Consider the following 11,048-nt stretch of genomic DNA (forward strand, 5'->3'; position numbering starts at 1 on the left):
CTTCGGCGCGCGCGGCTGTTGGGCGGGAAATCAAGTACAATTGCCCGGGCCTCCTGTACACGGCACCGCCCAAAAAAGAAAAAAGAAAAAAAAAAACAGACTGCCGCCACCGAAGTCCAATGACAAGTCGAAGGAACTAATTGCTGGCTCTTGGCTGCTCTCTTTGCGAGATGCTCATCCCTGGCACCACGTCAAGGCGGTTCACGTCTTCGTCAGGTGGGCGTGATCCGTAAAGCAAAGCAAATGCAAAGCCACGCCGCGGCCGCCACAGCCCCGCCCATCCCATACCCAAAGATCAAGAGCTACATATTTCAGATTCTCCAATCTCTTGCCTACCTGCATCAACGCGGGTACTTCCACCGGGATATGAAGCCTGAGAATTTGCTTGTCAGGGAGGACCCAACCTCCGCAGCTCAGGAAATTGTGAAGCTTGCAGATTCTGGACTCGTGAAGGAGATTCGGGCGCGTCCACCGTTTACGGATTACGTCTCCACGCGCTGGTACCGCGCCCCCGAGTTGCTGCTGCAAGACCGGTCGTACAGCAGCCCTGTTGACATATGGGCCGCTGGTTGCATATTAGCCGAACTCGTAACCACCCGTCCTCTTTTTGCGGGCAGCAATGAGGTGGATCAGCTGCACAAGATAATGAGCGTTTTGGGCTCACCAAACGAGCAGGTCTGGCCAGAGGGCATCGCCCTCGCGAAGAAAATACGGTACTCGTTCCCTGTGGTGAAGGGCGTGGGGCTCGAGCGCGTGCTTCCCCCACATTTACCACCGCAGGCTTTGGATCTGATGAAGCAGATGCTCAACTACGACCCGAAGAGGCGCCCGACAGCCCGCCAGTGTCTTCAGCACCCGTATTTTAATGTCGGCCTCGACGAGGAAAATTTTGCCCCTCCCAGTGTGACGAAGCAGTTGGCAAAGGCGATGAAAAAGTATGTCCCGGGCCCACAAAGTGCTCCGTCAGGGAACGTTCTCCTGCCTAGCGTGTTGAATGCAAGGCGTTCACCCGTGGGGGCCACGACGGCGTTGCCAAAGCAGGGGGCGGTGGGGATCCCTCCGCTCCTGTCGCCGCTGCAGAAGTTTTGTTCCCCCTCAAGTACAACTTTGACGTCCGCCTTTCTTGTTGATAAGACGGAGCAACACCCATCGGCGTCGAAGCCGACGCCAGCAGTCGGGCCTGAAGGCGCGGCCACAATAAAGTATGCCTCGCCAAAACTCCCTGCTCTGTCTCACGACACTGCCAAAGGTGTTGTGACCAATGTTATTTCCGGTGGTGGCGGTGGCGGCGGTGATAACGGCGATGTAGATTTGGATGGTCTTCTAAAGGAGTTTGAGAGTGAGCTCGAAACACTGAAGGTTGTTCCGCGGCAGAAACCAGAGGCCGGCTCCTCTGCTTTCGCTGCGGCGGCAAAGGGCGGCGGCCCCCACAGCCCAACGTTGGGGAAACCGCCTCTAGCTCAGGGCACCTCCACTGTGCCATCGGAGGGGAGGGAGGACATCGTAGAAACATTCCTTCACGCCACGCGGTACAAGAAGTCCTCGCTGTCTCTCATGGAGGGAGGCAGTTCAGCGCAGGCGACGGGACGAACCTCTCTGCCGAGGCACGACCCCCTGCCCTCGTCTCCTTTAGCACTGGGTGGCGGTCACCACGCGGTGTCACCATCGAGTAGGGCGATCTTGGCCAAACGCGCGAAGAAAGGGGAAGGTTCCTCCCCGTGAACCTCGCCCCGTGCTGGGACCCCCTCGTTGGATGCGCGACGATAGTGCATCGCCTCATGCACGATTGTGGATGGCCGCGTACGATGTTAAATACCCCATAGGACGCCGCGGCTCTTTGAGCACACAAGGACAGTGGCGGCGATGATATGTCGCAAACGTCTGTTGCTTTTTTTTTTTGGATTGCGCCTCGTGCTTCTACTTGTTTTCCTGAATGAGGGACTGGCCTCTCTACTTTCTATCCTCCCACCTTTTTTTTTCATTAAAATATTTTGCTTTGTTTCTGCTTTTCTTTTCTTTCTTTTTGCCTCACAACTGCCTTTGGCGGCCCCGTGGGCAACACCATGAGGGCAGCGGAGCAACCGGCAAAAGAGAAAAAAAGTAAATTCCAACCGGCCACGGCCATTGGGGAGGTGCACGGCTCTCACGTCATACCTCCGTCTTCACCTGACCAAAAACGACTCGCTGGCAGGTGCAGTAAGTAATAGGGAATAGAGTAATCAGCAAAGTCATTAATAAACACAACAAACCTTTTGACGCACTCCTCTGGTTTTTGCGGCCTCTTCTTTTCTCTCCGTGCCCCTCGCGTCATTGCCGAAGCAAGCCATGCCTAACGTCCAAATCATTATTGACGTCGTGCGGCAGGTGTGGGCGCGCGGCGTCACGCAAGGCATGAAGGTGGTGGCGACTTCGTCGTATGGGGCGTTGTTTCTAATGGGGGCTCTTGCCGTGACTTGGGCTTTCATCCTCTACTGGTTCTTCTTTGTGTTTATGCGGGGAGTTGTCATGGACCGATACCTCCGACACGTTCCGGAGGTCCCGGGGAAGGTTCCGGTGCTTGGTCACGCGCTTCTTCTGATGGGGGGATCGCCGTGGAGGAAAATGGCAGACTGGAGTCTCAACCCGTATTCCACCGCGGAGGAGGAGAAGAAGACGGACGCCACACCTGTCAACCGCGTTGTTCGTTTTACCGTCCTGCATCAGCGTGTTGTGTACATCAATGACCCGGCATTGCTGAAACGTGTTCTATTGACAAACCAGCGGAACTACGCGAAGGATATCGCGGTTTCATACAAGCATTTTATGTGCCTGCTCGGAACGGGGCTTGTGACGGCGGAGGGAGAGAAGTGGAAGAAGGGTCGCCTGCTACTTTCCCACGCTATGCGCATAGATATCTTGGAGGAGGTTCCACAGCTGGCAATGCGGGCCGCTGGGAGGGTCATGGAGAAGCTTGCCGCGCTCGACACGAAAACCCCATTTCTGGACTTGAACGAAGAATTTCGTCACATGACCTTGCAGGTGATTGGGGAAACGGCGCTTTCGCTGGAGCCTGAGGAAATCGACCGTATTTTCCCCGCCCTCTACCTTCCGATTGTTCACGAATGCAATCGACGGGTGTGGGAGCCATGGCGTACTTTTATGCCCTTCTTGGAGGGTTTTCAGGAGCGCCGCCGCTGCTTGAAGGAGCTGAATGACGTGCTTGGCGACATCATCCAGAAACGGTGGGACGATCGCCACAAGCCGCATAAGCGCGACATCATGGCTCTTTGCATCTCCCAAATTGAAAAGATGGATGCCGCAATGGTGTTGCAGCTGCGCGACGATGTGAAAACCATTTTACTGGCTGGCCACGAAACCTCAGCAGCGCTACTGACATGGGCAACCTATGAGGTGATGTGCTGCCCCGAGGTGCGTGACAAGATTGTGGAGGAGGCGCTGCGGTTGTTTGACCCGGCACGTTGCGAGAAGAAGATTGCGACGCCGCAGGGGAAGACGTGGGGCATTCCCACCGCATCCGATGTGCGCAGCATGCTGCGATGGTCTCCGGCTGTTCTCCGTGAGACGCTACGAAAACACACTGTCGTTCCCTTGGTCATGCGTCGTGCGGTGAAGAGCGACGTATGGCCTGCCGCCATGACTGGACTAGGCAGGGATGTGACCATTCCCGCAGGTTGCACGGTGGCGGTGGGGATGCGGGCGGTGCACCATCGTCCGGACCTCTGGCCGGACCCGCAAGCCTTCAAACCGGAACGCTTCCTTGACGTGGGGCTTGAAGCTGGCAGCAGTTCCCAGAGTAACGAGGTCCGCCAGACCTCTATTGACCCATATGCGTTTATTCCCTTTATTAACGGTCCGCGCAATTGCCTGGGCCAACATCTTGCGCTTATGGAGACATCGGTGGTATTGGCGTACCTGTTTCTTAACTGGGACCTGCGCTTCTACGGCGCTGACGCTTGCGCGGGTGATGCGGGGAGGCGCTCCTTCCAGGAAGAGGCTGGCCGCCCACACGAGTTTATGGTTCCCATCGTGCCCAATAACGGCCTCCGGGTGGTGGGGACGCCCCGCAAGGAGGTGTAGAGAGGTAAAGACCATCGCCGCGAAAAGGAGCCACCAAAAGACGACGACGAAAAGGTAACATAAACGGCACGGCAAAGTGTGTAAGGTTGGGATACAAAAACACGCACGCGAGAATAGGCGGTCTTGAGGAGCGAGGGACGCGGCTTGTTATGTGCCCATGCTTTTGGGGGATGGGGGTTTATCGTTGTTCTTGTTGTTTTTGTTTTGTTGTGTGTGTGTGCGTGTTAGTATTGGCTGCGGTGCGTGTAGTGGGAGAGGGGCGGGGGGACGGCGGAACTTCGACGTTGTGCCGCGTGTGTCGCCCCCGCCCCCGTTTTTTAAAAATTCAAAAGCGACAATGAGAGTAAATAGCGACGGTGCACTGCGTTACTGTAGCCCCCAACAGGGAGTCGGGGAGGCATGTCTGATTGGAAACCCCACGAAGCCACCGGGGAAGAAGCGAGGGACGCTGTTTTTCTGGGACGAAGATTTCCTCTTGGTCATGTTCAACTGCCACACGCGCCCGGCAGTTCGCGCTCTTGTGGCTGTCAAAACAACAACTACGGGAACGGTGGACAAATAATACGGACATCTTTGGGAGGGACGGAGAAGAGGTGCGGTGCGTGTGCCCTCATGCAGCTGAATGACGGCAGCGATTGTGACTTTGCAGTGGTGAGTGACGTTGTGTTGTTGGCGATCCTGCGGCCCACCTCACGCGTCGCTACTCGTAGTTCTCCAACGCGTTGGACGCACACGCTCAGGAGCAATGATACACTTATATGCATAAGCTCCATTTAGTTGTCCGGCGAGGGCGTTTTTTCCTTTTCAAGAGCTACGACGAACGAGGCAACTTTCTAAGGGCATCGGGTTGTATCCTCACTAGCCCGATGGGGGGATGGTTGTGGGGGTTGCGCTCGATGGTTGCCACATTGGCACGATGGGATCAGGGCCGCATGGCTGCAGTGGACTCACGCTGCTGCTTTGACGGGGCGCTAGAGAGTCGTTTTCCTCTGCATCGTTGCCAGCTTGCGTGCATGTCTGTGTCTCTGTGTGTGTGTGTGTGTGTCTATGGACAGAGTGAGAGAGCGAGGGACCGATTCCATGCAACGTTTATGCGTGATTGCGAGGCGTCTCACTTTCTGGCCCTTGAGGTCGTTGCCGGGGACACGAGGTGGGAGCTGCATGCGCCACAGCCGGAGTGCGGCACTTTGCAATAACGTGCGTCGGATTCGCGGGGGAGTTGAGTGGGGCCGGAATGGTGATTGTCTCTGGTGGCCTGAGCGAAGGAGGCAAGGGCCGCTCGAAGGGGTTTGCAAATAAAAGTGTGTCCGCCCATTTTGGACTTCGCTCCGTCCATTTGGTGCCTGGGAAGTTGTCAATCCTTTTCTTTCCTCCTTTCTCTCAGATTAGTTCTGGTGGCTGCTCTGCCGTTTCTATGGCATTCGGCGGTAATGGAAGAGGGGTTCCGACACGGGCACGGCCTCAAGCGGGTGCTGCGTCACCTGCAGGAAAGGCACTGCTGGCTCGCAAAAGATGCTCACGTCTTCTTCCTTGCCGGGGACTGGCGGCACGACGTGATACGATGGGTCACCCAGCAGCAGCAGCAGAAGGATCGACGTGGGGGACGCCCGGTGGCTCCGCAAGGCTTTAAAGCCCAAGCACCGAGAAATTGGGCGCAGCTGAGCGATGCACTCACCTCCAAGAGGCAGTTTCTCGAACGAACGGTGAGTGCCCCGCAAGGAGGCGCCCGTTCGACAAACTTGTTCTGCGTGTTCGGCGCTGAGGAGCAGGGAATACCTTTGCGACGCAGCGAAGCGGGTGTCGGTGACGTGGCTGCCCTTCCTTTCACCGTGGCGGAGGCGGCGTCGTGCATTAGGCATCAGCGACACGAACTGTCGGGTGGGAACTCGGTGGAACTGTCGACATGTGTTAGAGCTGCGGGGCAAGCCTTGACTGGCGACAACGTGGGGGGACATGCTTCGCTGCATGAGTTGCGATCGACGTTTCTGCCTCGACAGGCTGTGGACCTTCTTGCGGTGGATTTATTGGGGGCAGCGGCGGTGGGAACGGCCCCAGCGCAATCCTTCATGGCAATCCAGACTCGAGAGTCTCTCGTGAATGCTATGGCGTTGGGCGCACACCTCCTGCGTCCCTCAGGTGCGCTACTGCTGCGCTTCCCGCTCTCAGTGAGGCTGCAGGACAAGCGTGTCACCGCTTCCGTCAGGCAGTATATGCGATGGAGTTTTCAGTCGTCTGCCTGCGAGGTTGACGGCGACCACCTGTACTGCGTGGGGTGTCGGCATACCACAGAGCACCCGATCACGGCAGGAGCGAGGACCCCGGTGCCTGGACTTGCTCAGCGCTCCGTGCCTCGCCCCAGGAGGTGGAACCCACGGAAAGGCACGGACCGGGGCTTCTTTGCGGCCCTGATGCCGAGCTTTACAGATGCGCCACTCGTGAAGGAGCCGCTGCGCCGTGCAATCGAGGAGGAGGCGCGCGCCTCTAGAAAGGTTGAAGAAGAGGCAGATATTTTGCTTCGCGTGTCTCTTGGAATGGTGGAGAGAGGCGCGCACCACAGCAAACGAGACGACTAGTGTGGCGTGGCGCTGGCCCCGGAGGCTGCTCCACGCAAGCTGCGATGCCAGTTGGATTCTTGTAGTTTTTAATACTTTCTCCTCGCACACGTACGTGGGGCCTCGCCCAAGGCACAACTCCCTTGCAAGTATGGGAGTGCAGCGGAGCCACGACCTTGTGTTATGCCCTATCCCCCTTGTTTTTGAATTTGTCTTGTATTTGTTTTTTTTTGTTTTTGCGTCCTCCTTTTGCTTTTCCTTGTAGTTAGCACCAGGGAAAGGGGGAGGGTGGTGGGCGGGATGCAGGCTCCGCGATACGAGGCGCCGGCTGTGGCGGGCAGTTCCTTCTTCCGGCTCTCCGACTGTTTGTTGCTGCTGATTGGGTTGGTGGCGGTCTACCTGGCGGTGAAGCTGGAGTACCAGGTGGACCTGCTAAGCGCCGTGTGGAACGTGTACTTGCGGCCCAACTACGACGATGATCTTTGACTTCTCTCGACGGTTGACTCTGCCCGTGTTTGCGGGGCGGAGGAGGAGGAGGAGGAGGAGGGGGCTTTGACCTCCCCCCTTTTGTATACTTTCGTCACTTTCTGCCTTGAACAGCGGCAACGGCCGCAAGAATCTTCTGCCCGCGCGAGGCGGGAGTCTTGCGTAGTTGAAGCTGACCCTCCTTGCCTTCTTAAAATTTATGCTTCCCTTGTTTGCCCTCCTTCTCTCCCCACCGGAGGGGGTTTACTTTTGATTGGGGACTCATTCATTTGTTTGCCTCCCGGATTTGTTTTCCTTCGCCCCCGCTGTTATTGTGCATGTACCCGCTCCGTTGTGCTCTTCTACGGTGGGCCCTTCCCTGCGCGTCTGCGCTGCCTCCGGCGGCTAGTGTTGATCACAAGTTCTAACAGGACCCCAGATTCCTCCTCCCGTGAAAAACATGAGCGTGGCACTGTGCTCGATTGCCTCACTTTTCTTTCTGCTGTGCGCTTTCCCGCTTGCCGATGGAAGGCCGGAGAAAATCCAGTTGCCCTTTCCCATCGCCTCGCAGATGAGCGGGGAGTGGGGCGTGGAGGTGCACTCGCCGTGCGATCCGTCTGTCGTCACAGGCACCCTCGCCTTGGAGGGCGAAACAATGACGATGCACTGGCAGCATGACGCCTTTTCGGGCCCTCAACTGGAGTCGGCGACAAGTGAAGGGGAGACCGCGCTGCAGGTCGGCGGGTTACATGCGTTCACCACACGTTCGCGGGGGTTGACGGCGCTGCTGTACACCATCTGTGGTGAGAGGCAAACAAATACGCTGCACACCCCGCATCGGCCTGGGCTTGAGAACAAGATGGACACGACGGTGCTCACGGAGTACACGGGGGTCCTACTCAAAGATCCTGCGGATGCGTTGAGCACATGTCAAACAGCAGCGCCGAATGTGTTTATTCGCCTGCTTGGAAGCGACCTCCGCGGGAATCTGAAGGGATCTCTGCAATTTCTTGAGATGCAATTCGACGTGGCGAATTTGACGGCGCATTGCGTGGAAACGAGGGAGGCATCCGGGGGACAACACGGGTCTGCGAAGAAAGACACGAAGGGGAAAAAGGGCAGAAAGCGTCGACTGGGCGGCGCCAAGGTGACACGCGGCGAGCATGGGACTGTCTTGGACCAAGGTGCAGTGGAGGGATCCGTCGTCCTCCGGTTTGTGCGTCGAACACCAAAGTCCAAGTAGGGGCCGAGTGTGTCGCAGCGCGGCCAGTGCGCTTTTGGGCCACGTTGAAAGGAAAGAGGGTGCCTGCGATGATGGTCTGCGGTTGTGTCTCCAGCCTTGCATGGCCCCATGCGCGTCAAACGTCTTGCAGTAGGAGACATCGGCCTTTTACGTAATTGTTTACATCCGTTTGTTTCTCTGGAGTTCACCTGCGTTTGGAGGCGCGGCGCGTGCCCCTTGCGGGTGCGAGGACGGAAGTTGGGGTTTTGACTGCCTTCTTTTTCTCGCCCTCCCTTTTGGTTCTTCTCGCTAGGCCCCAGTTAACAGAACGGCAACAAGAAAGGGGCAGGGATGCCGTCCGAGGCGGCTGAGGAAAGCTGGGTGGTATACTTGATAGAGCAAGGCTGGCTCCCATTGTTCATAATGGGGACGATTATGCTTGGGCTTCGGCTCTACAATGTGCGCCAGCGCGAGGAACAACGGACGTTGTTGCGCGAAAGCCTCGTTTCGGAACTTGCGTATCGAAACGCTCTGAAGAAACACCACCGATCTGACTGATTGCATGCTTTTCGCTGCACTCGTGTGCATTGGTATGAGGGGGATCACGGCGGCGGTTTTGCTCCCCAAGTGCATGTGTGTGTGTGTGTGCGTACGGTGGCAGCGATGCGGTCCGGCGCGCAGACATGGCTGCTTTAGCGCGTTCCCCGCATTCTGCGTGCGTGGTGTGTAATTATTTTTCAATTGTTTTTTTGCCGTTCCAGCAACACCAACGGCGGCAACGAGGCACCAGGGGGCGCTTGTAGGCTGTCCTGCGTGCGAGGTGATGCCCCTGCAACACGAATGTGCTCTGCGCTTCTTTCCTCTGATACCAGCCGCGCTTATTCCGAAGTGGGGGGCACAAGAAGGAGAAAGATAGAGGGAGAGAGGCGAAGTAAGCAATGTCCCTAGCCGACCCGGACACACAACATCTGGCCGTTCTTGGCTTATCAACAGGCAGTGAAAAGGACGCCCTCGAGGGGCTGATCGCCGGGGCAGCACGCGCCTCTTCCACAGGCTTCGCTGAGGATGCGGGTGAGGGGTGGGGGCTTCACGGCGGCTCCGCCCCTCGACAGCTGCCCACGGACCACGCAAGTCCAGCAGTCGAAGGCGGGAGCCAGCCGAAACGTGTTAGGCAGACAAGGGCGTTGGACACGGACGTGAGTAAGCACGAGGCGAACTCGGGAGGGACCGCGAAGCCACGAACCCTGCGTGGCCGCGCACCACGCTCCGTCGTTGCCGCTGCTGCGTCACGGCACAAAAATGTGTCGCCCGCGCCGCCGCCCTCGGTGGCGTTCCAGGCGGACAAGACCTGCAGGGACGCCGAGGCGCTGCCCCCCTTAGCTGAGCTTCTGCACAGCAAGCTGCTCCGGCCCGTGAACGAGTGCCTTCACATAACCTCCCTCACCCGCATTCAAAAACTGAGCTGGACGCCCATGGTTGACAGGACGCGTGATGTTCTTGTCCGGAGCGAAACTGGGAGTGGGAAGACACTGGCGTATGCTCTTCCGCTGCTGCAACAATTGCTGTGTGCGTGTGATGCGCAGCCCCTCCAACGTCAGGTTGGGACGATTGTTATCGTCCTTTGCCCCACTCGAGAGCTGGTGGTGCAGGTCACCGAGGTGCTCGGCGTTCTCACCCGATGCGCCCTTTTTCTAACTGTGGGTGGTATTCATGGCGGCGAAAATCGGCACAAGGAAAAGGCGCGGCTGCGCAAGGGGATCCCTCTCTTGGCAGCGACACCCGGTAGACTTCTCGACCACCTAAAGGCGACCGCGTCCTTTCGTGTTGAGGAGCTGCAGACAATTGTCCTCGATGAGGCGGATCGGTTGCTGGACATGGGGTTTGAACAGGCCATAAAGGAGATTATGGGGATGCTGTTGGAGCGCACAGAGAACGCGGCCCGCTCCCGTGTCGTGGGCTCGACCGGAGGGCAGGAAAAACACTCCCTCAAGCGCGTCCTGGTGTCGGCAACGATAACTGCTGGGGTGGAGAGACTCACGCATTTTGCGCTTCGAAGCAACGTCCTCCGTGTGGGGGAGACGGAGGACACCTTTTCCATTCCCTCCTCGCTTCGCCAGCACTACGCACTGGTGCCGGTCAAGCATCGACTCTCAACCCTCATAAGTTTTCTGCGTTCCCAATTCGATGCCGGCGCACAAAGGATCCTTGTTTTCGTCTCCACTGCTGATAGCGCAGAGTTTCATTACTATTTGCTCTCACGGCTGCGCTCCCCGTTCCGCGGCAAGAGGGCGAACGGACAAGGCAACACCGCAGCTGGACAGCGTGCTCACCGCCACCGCGTGAGGCGACAGGTGGAGGAGGCCAACAGGCACCTCCAAGACCACCGCGAGGACGTTGTCACCTTCGAGGATGATTCGAGCAGCGAGGAGGAGAATGCTGCGGGGCAAGCACTCGCAGAGAGCGACGCACTTCTTGATGCCAATATTTTCAAGTTGCATGGAAATATGCCACAGGTTGACCGCGCCTCCGTTTTTAAGGCCTTCAAGCAGCTTGATGCGGCCGCCCAGCGTTCTCCAAGGGGTGTTCTCTTCTGTACAGACGTGGCTGCCCGAGGGCTGGATATGCCGCGGGTGGACTGGATCGTGCACTACGACCCCCCGGCGGATCCGGCGTGCTACGTTCACCGTATCGGGCGCACCGCCCGCATTGGCAACGCCGGAGACTCCCTGCTG

At 57.8% G+C, this 11,048-nt stretch overlaps 7 protein-coding genes across 7 annotated transcripts, besides 7 other annotated features; 6 read left to right on the forward strand and 1 right to left on the reverse strand.

Annotated features, from left to right (window-relative positions):
* Nucleotides 1-71: 71 nt before the first annotated feature.
* Nucleotides 72-96: a microsatellite.
* A 147-nt stretch (nt 97-243) lies between these two features.
* Nucleotides 244-1,722, forward strand: Tco025E_07617 (putative protein kinase; the record flags this gene model as incomplete). Its single annotated transcript, XM_029374480.1, has 1 exon — nt 244-1,722. The coding sequence occupies one exon, from the start codon at nt 244-246 to the stop codon at nt 1,720-1,722; it is 1,479 nt and encodes a 492-aa protein (XP_029225411.1).
* Nucleotides 1,723-1,969: 247 nt separating this feature from the next.
* Nucleotides 1,970-1,990: a microsatellite.
* Nucleotides 1,991-2,023: a microsatellite.
* Nucleotides 2,024-2,325: 302 nt separating this feature from the next.
* On the forward strand, nt 2,326-4,077 carry Tco025E_07618 (cytochrome p450-like protein; the record flags this gene model as incomplete). Its single annotated transcript, XM_029374481.1, has 1 exon — nt 2,326-4,077. The coding sequence occupies one exon, from the start codon at nt 2,326-2,328 to the stop codon at nt 4,075-4,077; it is 1,752 nt and encodes a 583-aa protein (XP_029225412.1).
* A 183-nt stretch (nt 4,078-4,260) lies between these two features.
* Nucleotides 4,261-4,302: a microsatellite.
* Nucleotides 4,303-4,973: 671 nt separating this feature from the next.
* Tco025E_07619 (uncharacterized protein) lies at nt 4,974-5,273 on the forward strand (the record flags this gene model as incomplete). The annotated part of the gene is made up of 1 exon (XM_029374482.1): nt 4,974-5,273. The coding sequence occupies one exon, from the start codon at nt 4,974-4,976 to the stop codon at nt 5,271-5,273; it is 300 nt and encodes a 99-aa protein (XP_029225413.1).
* Nucleotides 5,274-5,507: 234 nt separating this feature from the next.
* Tco025E_07620 (uncharacterized protein) lies at nt 5,508-6,650 on the forward strand (the record flags this gene model as incomplete). Its single annotated transcript, XM_029374483.1, has 1 exon — nt 5,508-6,650. One exon carries the CDS (start codon nt 5,508-5,510, stop codon nt 6,648-6,650), a length of 1,143 nt encoding a protein of 380 aa, XP_029225414.1.
* A 176-nt stretch (nt 6,651-6,826) lies between these two features.
* Nucleotides 6,827-6,868: a microsatellite.
* Nucleotides 6,869-6,890: a microsatellite.
* Nucleotides 6,891-7,150: 260 nt separating this feature from the next.
* Nucleotides 7,151-7,179: a microsatellite.
* A 375-nt stretch (nt 7,180-7,554) lies between these two features.
* Nucleotides 7,555-8,337, forward strand: Tco025E_07621 (uncharacterized protein; the record flags this gene model as incomplete). The annotated part of the gene is made up of 1 exon (XM_029374484.1): nt 7,555-8,337. One exon carries the CDS (start codon nt 7,555-7,557, stop codon nt 8,335-8,337), a length of 783 nt encoding a protein of 260 aa, XP_029225415.1.
* A 288-nt stretch (nt 8,338-8,625) lies between these two features.
* Tco025E_07622 (uncharacterized protein) lies at nt 8,626-8,949 on the reverse strand (the record flags this gene model as incomplete). Its single annotated transcript, XM_029374485.1, has 1 exon — nt 8,626-8,949. One exon carries the CDS (start codon nt 8,947-8,949, stop codon nt 8,626-8,628), a length of 324 nt encoding a protein of 107 aa, XP_029225416.1.
* A 305-nt stretch (nt 8,950-9,254) lies between these two features.
* Nucleotides 9,255-11,048, forward strand: Tco025E_07623 (putative ATP-dependent DEAD/H RNA helicase; the record flags this gene model as incomplete). Its single annotated transcript, XM_029374486.1, has 1 exon — nt 9,255-11,048. A coding segment is annotated over one exon (1,794 nt), but the record flags the coding sequence as incomplete, so codon positions are not given.

Source organism: Trypanosoma conorhini (genome assembly GCF_003719485.1).
Source record: "Trypanosoma conorhini strain 025E chromosome Unknown Tco_14.4_contig_00604, whole genome shotgun sequence".
Lineage (NCBI taxonomy): Eukaryota > Euglenozoa > Kinetoplastea > Trypanosomatida > Trypanosomatidae > Trypanosoma > Trypanosoma conorhini.